The 22,296-nt window shown below is 42.1% G+C and overlaps 1 protein-coding gene across 3 annotated transcripts; it reads left to right on the forward strand.

Moving 5' to 3' along the window:
* The first annotated feature begins 9,225 nt into the window (after nt 1–9,225).
* Nucleotides 9,226–21,359, forward strand: LOC129154823 (zinc finger protein 235-like). Of its 3 annotated transcripts, XM_054735055.2 has the most exons (4): nt 9,226–14,699; nt 15,652–15,755; nt 16,252–16,362; nt 18,509–21,359. In XM_054735055.2, exon 4 carries the CDS (start codon nt 18,628–18,630, stop codon nt 20,077–20,079), a length of 1,452 nt encoding a protein of 483 aa, XP_054591030.2. In that variant the 5' UTR covers nt 9,226–14,699; nt 15,652–15,755; nt 16,252–16,362; nt 18,509–18,627; the 3' UTR covers nt 20,080–21,359. The 3 variants fall into 3 exon arrangements, with proteins under 3 accessions (XP_054591030.2, XP_070404384.1, XP_070404385.1); XM_070548283.1 differs by having other exon boundaries at nt 16,252–21,359; XM_070548284.1 differs by lacking the exons at nt 15,652–15,755; nt 16,252–16,362 and having other exon boundaries at nt 9,226–9,653.
* The last annotated feature ends 937 nt before the right edge of the window (nt 21,360–22,296 follow it).

The following is a 22,296-nucleotide window of genomic DNA, read 5'->3' on the forward strand; positions in this document are numbered from 1 at the left end:
ACAGAAGCTTCAGACTTTTATTCTGACTGTTTCAGTAGATTTTTCCTCTGGATGCAGGATCTACTTTCTGTCCAAAGGTGGAAAAACTTTCAAAGATGAAAAAATCATTTTGTTGTTAAAAACACAACAAAGTGACTTTAAATGAAACAGATCTCTAATCAGCTTTTGTTCCAGGAAACATGAGTCACATGATCAGAACTGCAGCATCTTGATGCTCTGGTTAAAAGATGGAAACTCTTGACATTTCCAGTTGTTTCCAGTGTGTGAGATCTTTTCAGGTGACTGCGGGCCGACACGAGAAGAACCAGTTAGATGAACTGGGCTGGTTTAGGTGGCGTGCAGATGAACGTCCAAACAGACTGCTGGTAGCTGCTGGCAGGTCTTGATGGTTGTGGATCACAGCGTCTCCCTCACTGATGATCTTCAACAAAGCAGGACTGAGATGCAGGAAGATGAGGGTGCAGCACCTTCAGACTCCAACAGGAGATCCCAGTTCCAACGTGGTGAAGCCAAGCATCTTCATCAGAGTCCTTCAGAACAAATCTCAGCATCCAGTCATTACTTCCTCATTAAACACCTTCAATAATCCTTCATCATGTAGCGTAATGATGGGAGAGTCACTGCTGGAGGGGATGGGACCATCAGATCAGCTGACTGATAAAGAGAAGGGCATCACAATAGAAACATGTGGGATTAACCTCACTAATCCAATGTAATCCAGTTGTAGTGAGGGTATAATATGTTGCTTTTAAGCTTATTATATTACCTTTACTTATGACCAATAATACGTGATATTCTATATAGATATAGGGTATCAACCTGATTGGTCTTTCAATGTTTATTCAGAAGAATTTGGGTTCTTTGCTTTTTCAGTGATCATAAACACACTTCGTATTAATTCAAAGTCAATGTAGGAGCCAAATATGTTGTTTCCTTTTCTTTGGTCTCGATGTCTTAATTGATATGTGGGCGTGTCATTGTTACTGGTCGGAATAAAGGTAGTGATGTCATTGTTGGTGTCAGGCACTATTCCGGAAGGGCAAACAGGTTTTTGACCGCTGTGGCGTGAAGACGTTTTGAATGGGAAAGTTAACAATTACTCCTATCATTCACCTGGAATGCAATCAACATTAAACAAGCATATCATAACAATTCCACGCTTAAGGCTGTTTTTTAAGTAATTTAATCAGTCAACATCGGATCAACACAGAGCGTCAACCAGGTCCCGGTCTAGCAGCCTCAGGAGTTCGAGTACTGGACTTGACTTCTACATTTAGTCAAAAACCTCCCGTGGGATGAGTGGACGTCGTTGGACGCTGTTGTCGCTGGTTGAAAGGGAGCCGTGTGACAAGTGGAGCAACTGGATGTGCGTTGGATCACTGCGGGTCTGAAGGGCGTTTCCTGTTTGTTTGGAGGAGGAAATCAAGGCGTCGGATCAAGCTGAGGATCACCGCAGCCACAAGTCGTCACGGCGCCCATCAAAGGTATGCGTAGCGCTACGCTGAGCATGGCCATTTAAATTGTGTGCACACAAAAGAAAAACAAAAATCCAATGCATTGGTACCCGAATTAAGGGAGCTACAACTTTGTACAAGTTTTCATCTTCGCTGCGAACCTGGGGGGGTTGTCATGGAAACCGAGGAAACAAAGTCGGAGATAATGAATCACGGGACTAACGTGCAATCTATTGCAAGTAGCCTGTCAGACTGTGCTAAAACGGTAGCAGTAAAAAGAGTGGTAAAGCTCACTGAGAAGGCACTTGTTAATGAGTTGGACAGGTTGCAATCAGGTAGAAAAGCAATATGAAACAAAGCAGCAGTATTAATGAAGTCAATACAAAGTTTGATGCAGAAAAATGAAAAATTAATGGTAAAAAATGCTTTGGAAGACATGCTTGCACTGTATGTTAAGGTAAAAGGTTTGCATAATGATTTGATGGGTTTATTGCCGGTTGATGAAAAAGAAAAACATGAAATATGGTTTAAAGCAAAAATGCTTCCTATTGATGAGTGCGTTGAGAACACTAAGGTGTGGGTTTCAAATGATGATGGTGATAAAAATGACAAGGTTGTTGATGATATAAACCCTAATGACAGTGTTTCAAATATCAGTAAATATTCAAGTCACAAAAGTGGTCGTAGTAATAAATCCAGCAGCACATCAGTGGCAGCTGTCATGGCTCAGGCAGACAAAGCAGCACTTCTGGCTCGTGCTGCAGAATTAAAGAAAAACATGCATTGGAGGAGGAAGAATTGATGTTGAAGAGGAAAAAGGAACAGCTGGAACTGGAAACAGAAATTGCTGCATTTGATGCAAAACTGGCTGTGTTGCAAACTTCAGGAAGAAAAGGTTCTTCACAAGGATCGAGCAATGGCATGAACTCTTATTTTGAAAGGGAAAAAGGAAAAAAGGCTCATGATGTTTTAAATCCACTGGCAAAGGAATATCAACCTGGAGCATTGAAAACAACTCAAACAAGTGCAAGGCAGCTATTAAAAGATGTGCAACCTACAAAAACAAGGCAATGGATTGAGGATTCCTCAAAATATCTGCTTCGTCACCAGGAAGAGGACAATATTCCAGAAACATCTCATCTTTTGGCTCATCCTTTAACTGTTCAACCAATGCAGCAGCCACAAAGCAATAAAGACGTTTCTGAAAATATACTGAATGTCATGCATAGACAAAATGAAATATCAGCAGCATTGTTACAGCAGCAACAGTTGACCTCATTACCACCAAGGAATATTCCTATATTTGAAGGTAACCCTCTTCAATACAGAGCCTTCATAAAAGCCTTTGAACAAGGAGTGGAGAAAAAGACAGGAAAAGCTGATTGCTTGTATTATCTTGAGCAGTTTACAAGTGGACAACCAAGCGAGTTGGTACGCAGTTGTCAGCACATGGCTCCAGAGCGTGGCTATACAATGGCAAAGGAGTTGTTACAGAAACATTTTGGAAATCAATATACAATTTCAAGTGCTTACATGGAAAAGGCTTTTTCCTGGCAACCCATGAAATCAGAAGATCTGAAAGCACTACAAGCCTATTCCTTGTTTTTAAGAGGATGCAGTAATGCCATGGAAGATCTGCAACACATGCAGGAGTTGGACATGCCCGTACATATGAGAGCCATTATTGCAAAGCTACCCTTTAAGTTAAAGGAGCAATGGAGGACCAGTGCTTATGAAATAATGGAATCAACCGGACGTCCAGCATGTTTTAACGATTTGGTCCTGTTCATTGAACGTCGTGTCAAGATTTTGTCAGATCCATTGTTTGGTGAAATGCATGACCCAATCTCTGGTGTCATTGGGACAAAGGCTGTTACCAGTTTCAGAATACCATCCAGCAACAGAGTAAAAGGAAATGTTGTTGCCACCACAGTAACCTCAATGGAGGTATCAAAAGGAAATAAAGAGCCAGCATCCGATGAGTGTCTTTATTGTGCTCACACACATCCATTGGAGGGATGCAAGAAATTTAAAGAAAAAAGGCACAAAGAAAAGCTCTCATTTCTGATGGAAAAGGGGATTTGTTTTGCATGTTTGTGTACAGGGCACCTGAGCCGGGATTGTAAGGCCCGTCTAAAATGCAAAGTTTGTGGACACCTCCATCCTACTGTGCTTCATATAAAAAGAGAAACACCAGTTGAAACAGTGGATACTTCCAACCAGTTAATTTCACCCAAAACATGTGGACATACAGGGGCCGGTAATGAAAAGTGTGTGCTGTCTATCTTAAAGTTCTATCTGTCAAGTTCATAAAAATAACGAATTTATTTTCTAAACAAAACATGACCAGCTATAAACAATAAATGTGATGGATGAATATGAGTGGATGGAATGTGATGTATGTTTATCAGAACCTTGTATCCAGAAGAAACTGAGTTCTGGGTGTGAAAAGAATTTGTGGTTTGCTATAAGCTGAAGAATTGATTTATCAAAACAGCGTCAGACGCAATCTTGTTGTGCCTACGTACCCAGATAGGAACCCCCCATGGTAGATCCGGAATGTCGGGAATCTGTGTGGACCCCCAGGCACCGAAGTCCACAGGATCAACTGCAGTACCACTAGACCGGTCTCGAGTTGTTCCCGGGTCACAACAGATAGATGAAGTTGTTTGCATCTAGAACAGCTGTTTCGGAATAGCTGAAGGAGCAAGTTTCTGTGTCGCTGCAGGCAGCTTTTGGCTCGTCGAAAGCTTTGATGGTTCAAAGTCCCTTCAGGACTGGCCACTCCAAAGGTGTACCTGAACTGAACTGAGCTTGAGCTGAATCACTCAGGAAGTGAGTTCTGTTTTAATTATTCTCATATTATGATTGTGTGGCAATGTGGAGAAACGAGGGCCCGGGCGGGACTTGATCCCCAGACTCCCGGGTGAGAGTCATGCGCGCTAACCAGTCAGCCAAAGGGACATCCCCTTGGCCAAGCAGCCAGGGCACATGACCAATCGGGACACTGTGACAGGACGCTCACACTGCCACAATTCAGGACTTTGAGGGAATGTTATGGAAGTGGATAAAATTTCTTATTTTCCTTATTTTGTTTTGTTGCTTCCTTTTGTTTGGTTATCCTTTTCGGATAAACAGGAGGGAATGTTATGGGAATTTTAAGTTTATTAATTCTTAATCATTGACTCAATCAGCTGAATGTAATATGTACTGCTCTATGCTTCTTTGCATGCCCACTTATTCAGACACACCCACACGAGCCACACACACACACACACACACACACACACACACACACACACACACACACACACACACACACACACACACACACACACACACACACATTCTTGACCTCCCACAAACACACTCTCTCACTTTCATTCCTTTCCTATCTCTTGGTATAAATAAACTCTATGACCAGATGTTCGGGGCATTTTGCCTCTTGCATTATGTCACAGTTATAACTGTTTGACTTGTCTGATCATTGTCTCCTTCTCTCTCCGACTACAGGAAATGGGTTATAGATAAACTTATTGATAAAATCCATGACAACATGTAAAGAGGAGTTAACAACAAACCTCAGAACCACACCTTTCCCAGATACAGGATGCTCTGATTTGTGGATAAGAAAATATCCATGTGCCATGAAATTACTTTAACCTTGTGTATGAGTGTATGGCTGATTAGCTCGTCACGTAGACTAATTATCAGTCAAATGGATCATTGCAGGACAATAGTCATTTCAACCTTATTAACTTAGGCACAGATGAATCAACCTTATTAATTTAAGCACATGGTCCATTTCATTATATGATTAGTTAACTCATATGAGCTGAAATGTTTTATTCAGAGGCAGGAGGAATCCTGTAGAAGCCATAAGAGGGAAGCTTAAGGCCTTGAAATGGGAACACTTTGTTCAAAGCTGCAGAGGACTTGGACTCAAGCTGATAGAATAGCAGAGTCCAGCAGATTAAAGGCACTAGATGTAGATTCATGTCTTCATATGACCAGATTCTGAAGAGGTCAAACTGTAGATGAAAAACTGACCATTTCTGGACGCTACACAGTGAATTAGAAACATCCTTCAGACCAGAGCATCGAGAGCTGAAAGCCAACATGCTGTCTGTGTTTTACAATCTGTCGGGCTCATTGATCATGTTTCAGTGGAATGCTATGTTCACGTGAATAATAACAAGCTCACAGTGATGTCATCATGATGCCTTCAGGTACCATCTAAGAAGGTAAGGAGGAACTTCCAAAGGCTGATCTGTAGAAGTGTGTTGTCTCGTCACCGAGGAGAATCAGAAGCTGTCTCGGCACCAGAGTCTGAACATCAGCTAGCTCTGAAGTCTGGGGAAGTAAAACAACAAGTTCAGCTTCACACAGCTGCTAAATGAATGCTTCAGACTCCTGAATGTTCCATCTGATACAGCAGAACTTGGTGTCAGTTGTCCTGTTGGGAGAAACTATTCATGTGCATGACGAGTGAACACAAACCTTGGTGTGGTGTGAAAGTTGTGGCAACAGCTTCCTAACATTCCCTCCTTAATATTATGTCTCACATTATGACAGAATATATCATAATGACCACGTTGTGCAACAGTAAAGGAAAACACACACAAAAAAATGACAAACTAAACTAAGGTTTACTAAATAAATGACAACTATATATGAACTATAGAGAAATAATTGATAGATTTTACGTAATATTTTATATTGAAACCTATCAATTACAAACGTAAGTATGTTTGCCGTTTTATTTTGTAATGTATCCCGTGCATTTCCCGTCCTGACAGTGGAGCCTCCACCGGAAGCAGCCTGACAGTGGAGGTCTGCAGCCAGGTGCTCTTGAAATTAACACCGACTTAGACGAGATGAATCACAACAATGTCATCAAAGGCAATTTTTTTGTTTTAAAAGTACTGTAGTGGCATTTGAACATTGAACTAACTTAAATTACGAGACATCACCCCAGCAACTCACCCTGCGAAAATCATGACCATATGACCTTCTGTTAACCCTCCCACTGTCTTTATGGGTGACCCCGCGAGGAAAGTTGTCCAATGAGCAGGATTAATGGTTTATCCCTTGGGGTCCACGTGGCAGGGGTGAGGTGGTGCTCACTCCTCACTCCTGCCACATGGACCCAAGGGATAAACCATCAACCAGCAGTAGTTCAGGTGGTAGAGCGGGTTGCCTCGTTAACCGGAGGGTCATGGGTTCGATTCCAGCTCCCACCAGGGGTATCCTGCTGTTGTGTCCTTGGGCAAGACACTTCACCCAACTTGCCTGTGTTAGTGGTGGTCAGAGTGGCCAACGGCGCCAAATGGCAGCCTCGCCTCTGTCAGACCTCCCCAGGGCTTACCATCAATAGCAGGGTGTGAATGTGAGAGTGTGTGAAAGCGTCTTTGGGTGTCTAGAAAAGCGCTATATAAGTTCAATGTATTATTATTATTATTAATGGTCAACTTTCCTCACGGGGTCGCACCCATTAGGACAGTGGGAGGGTTAAGTAAATTCTGTGAATTCTGGTAAAAAAGAAGCCCAAAACAAATGCAAAACGGGTCATTAGAACACCATAACGTGCAACTACATCAACCAAACTGACACCACCTACTCACATGGACACTACAGTACAGAATACATTTTTGTTTGGTGAAAACTGCTGAAAAAGGCCGTATTTGATGAGAATATTGTATTTTGCACCAAACAGTGACATGTGGTCATGAGCTAACCCTTAGCAGGCTTCAGTCTGCATGAATTTGACGTATGATGAAGCAGTCATAGCCGGTGTGCAGCTGTAAATTTTTTGAGTCTATACAATGTCAATTCAACCATTGGCTGCATGGTGGTGCAGTGGTTAGCACTGTTGCCTCACAGCACGAAGGTTGCAGGTTCGAAACTCAGCTTGGCAGCGGCCTTTCTGCGTGGAGTTGCATGTTCTCCCCATGATTCCTCCGGGTACTCCGGTTTCCCCCACAGATCACAACATGCCCTATAGGTTATAAATTGTAAGCCACTTTGGATAGAAGCATCTGCTAAATGAATAAACATAAACATAAACAATGGGCAGAAGCCGTGATACAATGCTAAATTTAGCTCAGGCCTCATTCTGCAGCCTATTGGCAGTTTGGCTGTCAAATACCTTAGAACCATCTAAACAAATACAAACATAAACGAAATTCACAGAGCTCACTCAGGGACATGCTAACATACTTAATCAGTTTTTGTTTGGTGAAAACTGCTTAAAAACAGCCATATTTTTTCAGAATCTTGTAATTCATGGCAAACAGTGACATGTGGTCATGAGCGGAGTTTGACACCCTACCTGTGGGGAACATTATTCATGTACTACTTTTTATATTTGATCATTAAAACTGCTTTGATCTTCATTTTGTCTGGCTTCCTTCCAAGCCCCCACAATGCGGCTCAGAAATTGGTCTCAACCTGGAAGTACCAAAATTTGCAGTTCCACCCTCATCCACTAGGGGCTGGTGTCAGAAGCGAGCAAATCCTCATTGACTCCCATGGTAAAAATACAAATTTCACAGCCTGGTACCAGAACATGTTTTTTGTTTAAATGATCTAGTTTACACTCATGACAATTCTGAGGGGGTGAATATTTTTCTCACTCTTCTGTTTAAGTGTATTAAAAGCCTAAAATTCTGTATAATTAATGAGCATCAGACCCACGTGACCGCAGAGCTAGCTCCGTGGAAAGGCCGCAGTAGAGCCTCGGTTTGGCCTGGAAACTGTTCCGGGATTTTGAGTCTCTGTGTGTGTGCATTCTGTTTTGGCAGTTTTCACCAAACAAAAATGTATTCTGTACTGTACTGTCCATGTGAGTAAGTGGTGTCAGTTTGGTTGTATACTGTTGATTTAAAGTGGAATTACCCTGTGGAAACAGCAATTTTCTATTTTAGAGCATTTTGAAATCACTGAAAGTTTGGTCGTATATGGACTATTTGAAAGGCCTTTATTTTGGAAGGCAACATCAGAATGACTTGGTATTGATATGGTATCACTGTGGGGTTGTATACAGTTGATCTAAAGTGGAATTACCCTGTGGAAACAGCAATTTTCTATTTTAGAGCATTTTGAAATCGTTAAAATAGTCGGTCAAATATGGGCAATTTCAAATTGCTGTGGTTTGATAGTGTTGATACAAAATGCAACTACTCTTTGGAAATATGACTGTTGCTTTTAAGAGCATGCTGAAGTCATTGAAAGAGTAGTTTAAAAATGAAAATTCACAGGGCTTTTACTTTTAAATCCAAAATAAGATTGCCTTGATATTGAAAGGGCACTAATAGTGAACAAGCCTAATTGATTTGTTATTATGTTCGTAAAATATCTTATAATTCACTGGAAGTTGAATTTTATTTTGAAATCCGGTTTCCACATCCATTCCCGTAATAACTTGAATAGATGGGGAACAGAAAACAAACTGGAGGCTGGCTTGACTGCAGTGCTGGAATTGGAGGCTGGCTTGACACCAGTAAGCTGCTAGCCGAGCTAGCTTGTTGTTGTTCTGGTGTGTGAGGAGAATATTTGAGGCTCTGCAGTAAAAATGTCTTCACTTCAGTCTCTGGGAGAGTTGATCAGCTAAAGCGACTAACTGCTGCTGCTGCAGAAATCTTCTCATTAGGCTGTGGAAACTTTCTTCTCCTCCTCAGCTGTGTCCCTTTTCTGCAGGTCTAGAAGCAGACCCCTGTTCATCATTGATTGTTTATTTTTGTTTACTTTAATTGTTTGGGGAAGTGAGTCATCACAACCTACAGTATATGTGTTTATTAGTCCCATTCTGAACACATAGGTGTTTTATTCTGCTCCAGCAGGTGGCGGTAGTGCACCTTTACGCTGGTCACCGACCACCAGAAGAAGCAGAAACCAGAAGCTGCTAGCAGAGCTAGCTTGTTGTCCTGGTGTGTGAGGAGAATATTTGAGGATCTGCAGAGTTGATCAGCTAAAGCGACTAACTGCTGCTGTTCCTTTGGCCAGAACCAAAGCGTTGGATCTTTAATCTCCTGCGTTGTTCTGAAGCAGCATCTTAATCAGCTCTCCTGCTTTGTTTCTATTGCAGCTGTTAGCTAAACACGGCTAAAGAAAACCTGCTACCACTTCAGGATCATCCATCAGCTGGGACTGATTCATCGTGTGTTCTTCACCACCTGGACCTGGACAGCATGGACACAGGTAGGGCTGCCACCTTTCAGATATGTAAATAAGTAAATTAGTTGGAGAAGTGGTTTTTCTCTTAGACAGATGTGTTATTCACACAGGTGGGAAACATCTGTAAAAGCCAGATCTGGTGCAGGAAAATAGCTGAACAGGGAGTGGGGACACACTTTGCCTTCTGCTGTTGTAAATGATAATAATAATAATAATACATCAATCTTATATAGCGCTTGTTAGGTCACTCAAAGACGCTTCACAAAAAATGTAATAAACACATAATAAAACAACATGAAACATAGTAAACAGACTGGGGGATGCTGGGTTGATCTTAAAGAGCAAATAGCAGGTAAAAAAAATCCTAATTCATATAAAATGCTGTCCAAAAATACAATTTGAAATGCTTATTGTGGATATTTGGTTTTAAAACAGCAGTTTTCTAGTAAAAAGTGTGCTTTCTCAGCCAAGCTTCTAAAAAGGCTCTTTTATCTAAATGTGAACCTCTGACGTAACCAAAGGGAGTTAGAAGCTAGGCGCTGCCTCAGCTCCGTGTGGAGAGGCTAGTTTTAGGGTAGAGAGGTCATGCTATCGAGTCTGTGTGTGTGTTTACTCGTGCTGGGTTGTCTTCATGTTGATAAACTATAGTGTGTGAAGGCTGTACCAACTCCAGCCTGTCTGGACGAGTCCTCCCCACATCGGTCGGTACCAGGACAGGGAGGTCAGCGCTGGACCCCGGAGATCTGTGGCGAGACTAGAAGTCCCAGAGAAGGGTCATTTAACATTTCTACCTTTGGAACCCAGAGATGGGTCGAGTGACCTGAAGGATTTTAGCTAACATTGTATAATGAGTTATGAACAGCCACTTTTGTTTTGTAAATAAGGTTTTCCAGGTCCAGCTGTGAGCAAAGACCAGAAGCGTTTGTGTCTAAGTCAAGAGGACTGAAATTTCAGCATGAGACATATACAAAAGAACAACTGTTAGTTTCCATGCTTTTTATTTTTGTCATAAAAATGATACAAAAAATACAAGGAATAAAACAATTTCACACATATTTACACTAAGCTGCAGTGGGGCGCTGCATGTGTGTGCGTGCGTGCGTGCGAGTGAGTGAGAGCATCAGTCTGCACTGTCGGAACATACCTGGCACTGCCAGGGTATGACTCTGGTACATTTGCCACATGCATATTTGTAGCAGTCAGCACATCTCACAGTTGCACAATTGTTTGTGCAACGATGGTTGACCTGACACGTTGCCCTTTTGCCAGGGCTGGGTGTGGAAGGTTTTAGCCGAAGCAGTTTCTCCTTGCGTGCCTTCTTCTCACTCACATGACCGTCACCCAACTCTTTTGCAAGCTCAACCAGGAAGTTCACCCGTCTCTCCTGCACCTCAATGCATGCCTGATAAAGCACATGTGCATTCAGTGCTGCCATGTCAATCATGTTGTAGAACACGGCGACTGGCCATCTCCGTGTTCCTGCACGCACGCTGTACTCCCGCACCATTTGGTCCATCACATCCACAATGGCCTTAGCCATTGGCTCTCCTGCTGTGGCGTTAGGTTCTATTGGAGTAATATGGAGACATGTCCCCACTTGTTTTTCACACCACACAGTGCCATCTTTTGAGGTCTCTGTCAGCTCACTCTCCAACCGAGCTCTCTTTTTTGGTAGAGTCGACTCCTCATCTGCAAGAGAAACAATTTTAAATTAACTTTTTGTCACAAGGGTTGGCCTTGCTCACGATCAGTTCCAATGCCTGTTGAGTGGTTAGCCTCCTTTGCGTTTTGTTTCTTGTCAACAAAATAGGTGAAGCAGTCGCCTATTTATCCTCCACAGCACTAAAGGCTGCATGCAAATTTCTGTAGCTGTTGCTCAGGATGGCCCTGCAAAAAATGCAGCTGGGGGATGGGCAGACACTCTCAGGAGCAGCTTACACTCAGTCATTTTGAGCCAACTCATCCCCAACTTTTGAACAAGTTGATTTACAGTTTTTTTTCAATTAGTTTGGCTCATTTCTCGAAACTGAGATGACATTCTCAAAATTCAAGGTGTATTTGGCAAAATCCTCTATATGGTTTAGCGAAGCACCATGGAACAGCAGCAAAATGCCATATCTCTACCAAAACAGTGAAAACTTCTCTTATGTTTTCATGTCTCATGTTTCTAGTCCTCTCACATTTGGCAAAATAACCTGGATAATGCGGCACAACATCATGTGACTTTTGTGTGAATTCATCTCTCCTCCCCCCTGCTGATTCCTCTGGCAATGGCCACATTTACAAATGAAGGGATGCTAATTGGAGCTATCAGTCATTCGTGTGGACTAAGGGTCTTTTGACCCTGTTTCAGGACTTCAGGGGGGATGTTGAAATTCTTGGGACTTCTAGTGTTAAAAAATTAAATGCGGATTTCTGGAGCTCAGGTCAGAACCGACCACCAGAAGAGACGTGTGGCTCAGTGGGCCAGTCAAGCTAGTTTTTGGGTTAAAATCGGATCAGAACCACCGCCTGGACCACCAGGAGAGGATGCGCAGCTTTTAAAAATACCAACTCGACTGGCTCTCTGGTGTTTGGGTGGGATCCAGCACACAGGAGTGTGAGCTGGACAGGAATAATGGTCCCTCTCTTCCACAGCACCAGCATCACAGCAAGCTCTGCCACTGTTGAAGCCCTGTTCAAAAATGTGAAACGTGGGATTTTCCAACATGACAACCTGCCTGTTAGAGTTGATCGCTTCATTGCTCGTCATCTTTTCTTCATGGAGGGAAATATGCGGATTTGTTCTGCAAAAGACAAAATAAAGATGAGGCTACAATGAGCCCAGTGACAGCAACAGAAGACAATCCCTCCTCCAGGACTTCCCACAGAGCAGAAGACAAGATAAAAATGGAAACTCAACATTTGGTGGAATCTGGTTGTGCCACAAGCATTCCTACAACAGATGAAGATGAGGTAGAAAACTGGAGGGATCTCGCAGTTCCTCCCAAAAAACGGAAGAGGACTTCCTACCTCTCCCCTTGTCCTGAATGGCTCCATGCAGATCCATCTTTTACTGCCAAAAGAGTGAAGGTGGGATTATTAAAAAAGGGAAACCTAAACTAGCCTGTAAGGCTTGGGGCATCAACCATCTCTGTGCTGAATACCTGTGCATTTGATGCATTCGGTCAGTTCTTCTGTTGTGCTTTCTGTGAAAGCTCTGCATTTCAAAATGCTGTTGGGAAAGACCAACCAACTCCCCCATCAACTGATGTCTTCCTCCTCAGAGCTGAGGACAATACTGGGACATGTGGCTGACATGTCTCTGTCTTTGTCTCTTCTCAGAGGAACAGAAACTTGTTAGCAGAAGAGTTAATTTCTAGTTATGTAGATTAAGAACGCTACAACTGAGTGGGCCAGATTAACGGCAGGCCACCTGGAAGTTTCCCGGTTCTCTTGATTACCAGTTCATTTAAGGAACTAATGTTGTTGTATTCCTAACCCAAACCTCAACTAAAACTTAATTCACCCCTAGGGTTTTATTATTTTTACTGTGATGATCTGTCACATTTCTTCTTCGGGCTCTTGGAGAGTACAGAGACTTTTTCCTTCTCTCCTCCCTATCTTATCCCAAGGCTCTTTGTCTGTCTTTGGGTGTATGGCACTTCTGCATTCTTTCTGGAAACTGGAAATTATTAAAATGGACCTGGTCAGTTGGTCTCTCAATGCAATTGACAACATTTTTTCAGTGATGAGAACAGGAGTTGCCCCTCTGGGACAGAGCCAGCTGGGCATATCATGGACTCCTGGAAACAGTGGAACCTGATCTGCCTCTCTCAACTGTCTGTAGAGAATTCTGAAGACGTCTGGATATTCGTGGTGTTGGTGTCAGGTTTCGTGCTGTTCGGTCTGAGCGGTTACCTGGCTTACCGGAACATTAATGAGCTGTCGAGGAATATTGGCTCAATCCCGGAGCTCGGGGATGGATTGCGCCGTGCTGTGAACGCACAAACTCATATAAATGTCGAGATGAGTCGTAAGCTTGGAACTTTGGCTGAGCTTCAGACTCTGGCACAGAAGGTTGATGCTATCAAGGATAGAGTTGACGGATCAGCACGGATTGGGATAGATTAATCTACGCCATCATTGGATTCAGAGGGGTTGGAGATCAACAGAACTTTAAGACAGAGAGGAAATTATCTCTGTCTGGCCCCAAAACAAGTTCTTATCTGAATCTGGTGCCCTTGAGCCTGTGAGGCTGAAGAGATTACTCCCCCTCAGAAGAAATGTGGAATGCTGCAGTCTTCATGGTAACTCTGTCTCCCTATCCCAGCCTGGGCGGGACTGCGACCGGTGAAGGCCGTTGAACCTTTTCCAGGAGTCACTGTGCTTTCTAAACCCAACAACCTCCTTCCCCTGTCCAAATGGAGTTGACGGGCGCTGCTTATCGTGGCTGCATGCACTGATGTGAGGAGAGTCCCCAACCCCACCTAGTGGACACTTATGTTGTGTAATGTCTGAAGTCTGTTGCATTTCTGTCTGAGGTGTTTTTTTGCATAGCAAAGCTGCCCTCCCTGTGGAGGATAACTCTGAAGTGCCTTTTTTTCCTCCACCTGAACCAATCCTCATGTAAACCCTCTGATCTCTATTAAGGTAGCGCGACTCGGGTTGCGAATGACCACAGTCACCAGTTCTTGTCATGTGTCTATGCAGGCACGTGCAGGGGGTGGGGGGAGGGTGCTTGAGGCCCTGCCCCTTTTGTCCCATGTGCCCAAAGCTCCCTTTTTGAGGTTTAGTGATTTTTTTATATTTATTTTTAAAAAAAATTTTTAAAAAATTTAAAGAATTTTCTGTTTGTGCCCCCTCAAGAATAACAAAAATAATAATTAATAAAATTTCTGTTTAATAATGTTATATAGCTGGTGTGAGTCACGTGACCATACCGTCACGTGACCATTCCGTCTCTTCCTCACGCCAGAGCACACAGCCGGTCACAACAAGCTGCAAGCACCCACGTTTTCTTCATGGCCGAGCGAGCGGTGCAGAGCTTTTAGGACATACATATTGATTGGGAGAAACGGACTAACACCGGTAAGTAGGATGCACACTACTACACACAGTTATTAGATTATTTTGTACATTATTAAGTTGTTTTGTGGCACTAGGTGTGTGTGTGATATATTACTAGCTGGGTGTGTGTGTGGCTGGGTACCGATTCTGAACCTCAGTAGCTTTAGGATTAACCAAAAACATTCTGTACATAAGTACTTGTATGAAAATATTTTTTTCGATCTTAAATATTGGGAATTTGCCAATAAAATGTCATTGTTGTTAACTAGGTACCGCAAAGTTGCATTCTTATTGCTGCTGCGTGTCACGTGACTGGGGTCTCACACAGCCCTGCTTCTTGTTTACAAAATCACTTCCTGGTTCGCGGACTAATAAAACTTGAACAAATTTAAAATTTAGCTACCTTTTGTGAAAGGAAATAAGAAAAATACTAAAGGTAACATCCGTCACAAGTTTTGTGTTCCAAAATATTCAGTCCTTGTCTGTAAATTCGGTCCAGCGTTTTAGGGAACATAGTTTTGTTTTAGATTTTAAGGTTTCTCAGCCCTTCTGGTGGGTTTTATTGTTCACTAATACTATGCATATTCTCAACATGCTGGAGTTTATATTTGCCCTCTTTGTGAATGCATTGTATTAAAAACATTATGTTTTAAAGATGTACATTTAAAAAAAACTACTGTTTTCACATTAAAATTATTTTATCTGTACAGTTCTCTGTTTTGCACAAAGTAGATAGTAAAACTGAATGAAAGCATAAACATTGTTTTATTCTTTATTTTTATTATAAATACTAAAGCACTATGATTAAAATATTATGGACATATTCTGGATCAGCATCATGAAGCAAATTTGTGGCCAAATTATATACAGTTAGTTTTCTGGAAAAGGAATGAAATGTCCCAGAATGTGTATGCATGAGTTTTATATGCATGAAAAAATATTTGTAAATTAATTATGATATATCATTGTACAGACATGCCTCGTAAGGAGAGGAGGCGGAAGCAGCGACAGAACGAGCTACATGAGGCAGCTAAAGGCAGTGGGTCCCTCACCAGCTGGGTAAAATAAAGAGTACAGGTAAGTTGCATCACAGCAACAAGTGTAGAAACAATAATATACACAACTGCAATGTTTTGATGCCAGAAAATGTTTTTGTTAGCTACTTGATCATGGATTAGGTGCAAGACCTGTTAAATGTGAATAACTACATAATTCATTCATACAATAGCTAATGTTGCCTTGTTCTCAGATGGACAGCAAGTGGAGAGTGATAGATCACATGAGGAGATTGAAGACACACACACACACACACACACACACACACACACACACGCACACACACACACACACACAACTCTTTCTGTTTATATTTCTGTCACATTCTTATCTCAGACATAAACTCCTCTATTATCCACTAATGTTTAGATTTCCATTCATTGACCACAGGTTATGTCTCAGATATTTCTGTCTTACAGTTCTAAGAGTTTTCACCAATTGTTGCCATTTTTTTATGCTCTTACATTAATTTTGTAATTGACTAACATTTCTCCTCTGTTCGTTTTACTACCTACAGTCTGAGATCAACACAGCCTTGCCCTCCAGCATCAGCAGCAGCAGCAAGAGGAGCAACCCTGTGTAGAGAAATAGAGTGATGTAACGATCTAGAGTTGTATTTTATTATACTGTAAGTAGATCTAGTTTTTATAATCAGAAGAATAGGTTGTTTTTATCATCAGGGAGTTCATTTAACACTCTGTATTTACCGTGAGACAAGAAAAGAGAGAGTTGGGATCGTTTAAGAATTTTATTATAAATTCTACAATCTATCAGGACTAACTCTGTGTTGTTTGGAAATGAATGTGATGTTCAATGTGTGTGTGTGTGTGTGTGTGTGTGTGTTTGTTCAGACTCCTTAGGCTGACGTCATTGAATCTGGTAGTCTGATTATTATGACTAGATATCACGAGGCTTATAAAGTGATGACATGAGCCGCTATTTTGCCGTGTACGTACCCAGTGGGGGGCCTCCCAGGTAGATCAGGAAATGCCAGGTCTGGAGACCTCGGATGTGCGCTGGAGCTGGTCGAAACAGCGATCGCAGCGTTTCAAAGCCCGTCTGAAGGGTCTACCCAGGTACCAATCGGCAGCGTCAGCAGGTGCTCTTATTTTGAAAGGATGTCGTCTGGTTGTTAAACGACGAAAATCTCCAACTTCACAGTTCTTAGTTTAAAGAAGAAAACACATCTGGCCAGGCTGTGCTTTTCTTTAGGATGACAGTGAATAGAACTGAAGTCAAAATGGAACTGAGCTTAAAATGGCGTTGCCTTGTTTTATATCTCTGAATTGTTGATAAGTTTTAGTAAAGCGGATTGGACACTTTAAGTCAACAAGCCAGATTCTCTTGCGGCAGCCGAAAGCTCTGATTGGTTGGAACAATGTGTCATGCGTTTCTATGGAGATGAGGGTCAGTCTGTCTGTGCAGTAGTCCTGTTTTCATTAAACACATAAATCATGACATCTTTATTCCACAGATCATTCACTTGATTATTATTGATCAACATCTGTTTCGACTAGCTTTAATGACAAATTAAGTACTTTGATTATTGAAAAGCGTTCTTCTCCTCCTTCTGGCTCTTCTCCTGGAATGTAAACAGTCTGAGGAACACCCGACCTTGGCGTTTTCTACACGGGTGTTACTGTGTACAGGGACAGCTGTGTGGAGCTGAAAATAATGAACTTCATAACGTTACACCTGCAACAGCTACATTGTACCCCATCATCAGGTAAAATAGGACAGCAATAGATCAGGAGGTGGAGCAGGTTGTCCAGTAATCGGAAGGTTGCAGGTTTGATCTTGACTTCAATCAGAGATTGATGCTGTTGTGTCCTTGGGCAAGACAATTAACCTGCTTTGCCTGCTGGTGGTGATCGGAGGGACTGGTGGTGCCTGTGCTCAGCAGCTTCACCTCTGTCAGTGCGCCCCAGAGCAGCTATGGCTACAGCATAGCTCATCACCATCAGTGTGTTAATGTGTGTGTGTGAATGACTGATTGTGTTGTAATGTGCCTTGGGGGGGTTGTAGAACCCTAAGAAGGCATTATGCAAATACAGACCATTTACCAAAACAAGTTACTTTTGCTTTACATTGTCCTTATGGTGTATATAATGATTTGCTTCCATTTTGGATTTCTAATAAATATGATTTGTTATTCAGCCGGGTATACTGTGGTTATGTCATGGTGTTTAAAAATATTATTCTGTGTGCCCCTTTTTAAATTTGAGCACCCGCCCCTTCAAAGGTCTCTGCACAGCCCTGTGTCTATGCCTATGTATGTATGTCTGATCTCAGAATTGTGTGTACTGAAACTCTAATTTCCCTCTGGGATTAATAAAGTATCTTTGAATTGAATTGAATTGAATGTCCTCACAATTTTAGCTTGTCCCCATGTTAGATGTGAAAAGTCAAAATGTGTCCTCACAGCATTCACACACACACACACACACACACACACACACACACACACACACACAAACATTATTCCCAGGCTCTAAGGGTAAACTGCAGCTCAGTAATTTAATGTCCTAGTCGAGTGGGTGGGGAAAATAGATCTTTATATAATAGGCGTGAATATCCGTCTTTTATTTAGCGTTTGTCAGGGCTCCTGAGACATTTAAGGCTCATATGATTTATAGAGGCTCAACATTCAGTTTCCAATTGTAAATACATTTCATTCTACTGTCTGTTTAAAGAAATAATACAAATGTTATATGTGTGAAAACAAAGTTACAGCTGTCTGTAAATCACATAATATGTTTCTGTGTTTCCTTCAGGTTTTCAACAGGTGGTTCTGGTTAAATAAGAAGCTTCAGAAGAACTGAGTGCTCGTGTCAACCACCAGCGCTTAGATTTCCTCCACAAAAAGGAGGAACAGGAGAAACTCTGGTCTAATATGGAGGGAGAGCAACTCCATTTGAATAAGGAGACTGATGCTGCCAGGTTTCAATCCCTTAGCCATAAAACACATTTAAACAAACACACGAGAGTCCACACAAAACAGAAAAATTTTGCCTGTGAGCACTGTGGACAAAGATTTCACCAAAAGACTAATTTCAACAGACACATGAGTGTCCACACAGGACAGAAGACTTTTGCTTGTGAGCTCTGCGGAAATGTTTTTAGCCAAAAGTCAACTTTAAACGTTCACATGAGAGTCCACACAGGACAGAAGCCTTTTCCGTGTGACCTCTGTGGAAGAAGATTTAGCCAAAAGTCAACTTTAAACAAGCACATGAGAGTCCACACAGGACAGAAGACTTTTGCTTGTGAGCTCTGCGGAAATGTTTTTAGCCAAAAGTCAACTTTAAACAGTCACATGAGAGTCCACACAGGACAAAAGCCTTTTCCGTGTGACCTCTGTGGAAGAAGATTTAGCCAAAAGTCAACTTTAAACAGTCACATGAGAGTCCACACAGGACAGAAGCCTTGTCTGTGTGACCTCTGTGGAAAAAGATTTAGCCTGAAGTCAACTTTAAACCGTCACATGAGAGTCCACACAAGACAGAAGCCTTTTGTCTGTGAGCTCTGCGGAAAAAGATTTAGCAGAAAGTCAACTTTAAACAGTCACATGAGAGTCCACACAGGACAGAAGCCTTTCGCCTGTGAGCTCTGTGGAAAAAGATTTAGCCAAAAGTCAACTTTAAACATTCACATGAGAGTCCACACAGGACAGAAGCCTTTTGCCTGTGAGCTCTGTGAAAAGAGATTTAGCCTAAATTCCCATTTAAATAGTCACATGAGTGTCCACACAGGACAGAAGCCTTTTGTTTGTGAGCTCTGTGGAAAGAGATTTAGCCTAAATGCCCATTTAAATTGTCACATGAGTATCCACACAGGACAGAAGCCTTTTGCATGTGAGCTCTGTGAAAAGAGATTTATCCAAAAGTCAAATTTAAACAGTCACATGAGAGTCCACATAGAACAGAAACCTTTTCTGTGTGACCTCTGTGGAAAAAGATTTAGCCTGAAGTCAACTTTAAACAGTCACATGAGAGTCCACATAGGACAGAAGCCTTTCGCCTGTGAGCTCTGTGGAAAAAGATTTAGCCGAAAGTCACATTTAAACAGTCACATGAGAGTCCACACAGGACAGAAACCTTTTCTGTGTGACCTCTGTGGAAAAAGATTTAGCCTGAAGTCAACTTTAAACAGTCACATGAGAGTCCACACAGGACAGAAGCCTTTTTCGTGTGACCTCTGTGGAAAAAGATTTAGCCAAAAGTCAACTTTAAACACTCACATGAGAGTCCACACAGGACAGAAGCCTTTCGCCTGTGAGCTCTGTGAAAAGAGATTTAGCCGAATGCCAACTTTAAAAAGTCACATGAGAGTCCACACAGGATAGAAGCCTGTGGGGAAAAAAATTGGCCACAAGACAGCTTTAAATAATCACATGAGTTAGGGGTTGGCAATATAAACGATATAAGGTAGAAACAATATAAAATTGGGTAATGATAAGTTTTTGGCTCTACCGCGATATCACGATAACACATGATGTCACTAAGATGTGCACCCGCGCCGACATTGAAACAACAGAATTGCAGTGACTGCAATCATGTAGCGGGAGGAGGAGGAGCATTCTACACTTTTTGGATGTCTTTAAAGTTAAAGTTAAAGTCCCTTTAGTTGTCACACACACAGGTGTGTGTGCGAAATTTGTTCTCCGCATTTGACCCATCCCCTGGGGGAGCAGTGAGCTGAAGACACAGCTGCGCTCGGGAAATATTTGGTGGTTTAACCCCCCAATCCAACCCCTTAATGCTGAGTGTCAAGCAGGGAGGCATTGGGTCCCATTTTTTCAAAGTCTTTGGTATGACCCGACCAGGAATCGAACCCCTGATCTCCCAGTCTCAGGGCGGACACTCTACCACTAGGCCTCTGAGAAAGGTTAGGGTTAGGGTTTATTCTGCTGCAATATATTTTCCATAAGAGGATTTTTTAAAGCATGTCATTCTGACATATATAAACAAAGGAAAAAATATATCGCAGTTTATATCGTAATCGCACATGCTTCAGATATATCGCAATATAGATTTGAGGCCATATCGCCAGCCCTAACATGAGTGTCCACAAATGACAGAAGCCTTTTGCTTGTGAGCTCTGTAGACAAAGATTTAGCCAAAAGAAAACTTTAAACAATCATCTAAGCATCCACTAGGGCTGAATGATCTATTGCAGGGGTCTCCAACCTTTTTTGGCCTGTGAGCTACTTTTACACAATGAAAGTACAGCAGAGTTACTGCCATATGATTTATTTACATTGATGTGTGAATGTGCTTATGTTAAACATGCTATACTTACTATATTAACGTGCATTGTATTCACAAGTTGATTTCTCTGTATTTCAGTACATCAGTATATATTTTTAAGTATAAGTAAACTAGTGACATTCTGAAAACCAAATTAAACCAAATCAAATACTTTCAGATAATGAGTAACAAATCTACCGGTACTTCATGTGAATGTTTTGGTAATTTTTTTTAGAAGGTTGGTAACAACTTTTTGAGCACACAGGAACTGCTAACCTGTAAAGCTGATGATATTTGATATAAAATACAAGCTAAATTTGATGAAAACACAAAATTGTAAATAGTCTGAATTGAAGTAAAACATGTAAAATCACAAGATTTGTTCCTGCTCTCCTGATTTATTGAATTTTTATGGGGTTTTTTTTTTGTTACGTTTATTGCTGACAATGTTAAGGTTGGAGGTTTATCCTTTTTTTCTACATCTTGTAGGTCAGTGATCCGCAAATGGTGGCCCGCGGGCCGGACCCTCTCTTTGTGGCCCCCAAACCTCGCACGAACCCCCCACCCCCACCCCCTCGACGGCCGACCGGGAGGTGTAGGATAAATAGAGCTGAGGAAAATAATCAATGCATCGAGTTGCGGGCATAAATGATTCTGCATTATAGAAGAGTACCATAGTCAGTTATAGTGGAATGTAGTTTTGTTATTTTAATGACGGCACCAGATCCTGAAAAAATGTCCCAGTGAGGAGATGTTTACCCATAATGCACTGCATCACAACCGTCTGAGCCCAGCTGTCCGCACGGTGGTGGAGGGCTGATGGTCTGGGCTGGTTCCGACCCAACTGGACTCATTAAGTTCACCATGAACTCCTCTAGAGACCAATGTCTTCTAGAGTCAAACGTGAGAACATCTGTCTGACAGCTGGAGATGGGATCAAACCGGGTCATGAAGCAGAACACGTGATCCAGAACACAGCAGCAGATCTACAACAATCAGAATGTTGCAGTGGTCCAGCCAGAGTCCAGACTATAGAACCAGACTGAGTGGTGGGACCTTCAGAGAGCTGAAGGTCTGCTAACGTCAAGAAGAGTGGACCAGAACTCCTCCAGGACCATGAAGAGGTCCAACAGAAGATGATTCCTGAGTTCCTGAAGGAGGTTCTACAAGCTGTAGGAGCTCCAGTCTTTGTTCTGCTTTTGTTTCTGAATTCAGTCCAACTGTGGAGAACCCAAAGGTACCAGAACCATCTGATGGTGATGCTGGTTCCTCAGGATTACCAGTCTCAGTCAGACTCAGGCCTCCAGTAATCT

The sequence above is a fragment of the Nothobranchius furzeri genome, chromosome 2 (assembly GCF_043380555.1).
Source record: "Nothobranchius furzeri strain GRZ-AD chromosome 2, NfurGRZ-RIMD1, whole genome shotgun sequence".
Lineage (NCBI taxonomy): Eukaryota > Metazoa > Chordata > Actinopteri > Cyprinodontiformes > Nothobranchiidae > Nothobranchius > Nothobranchius furzeri.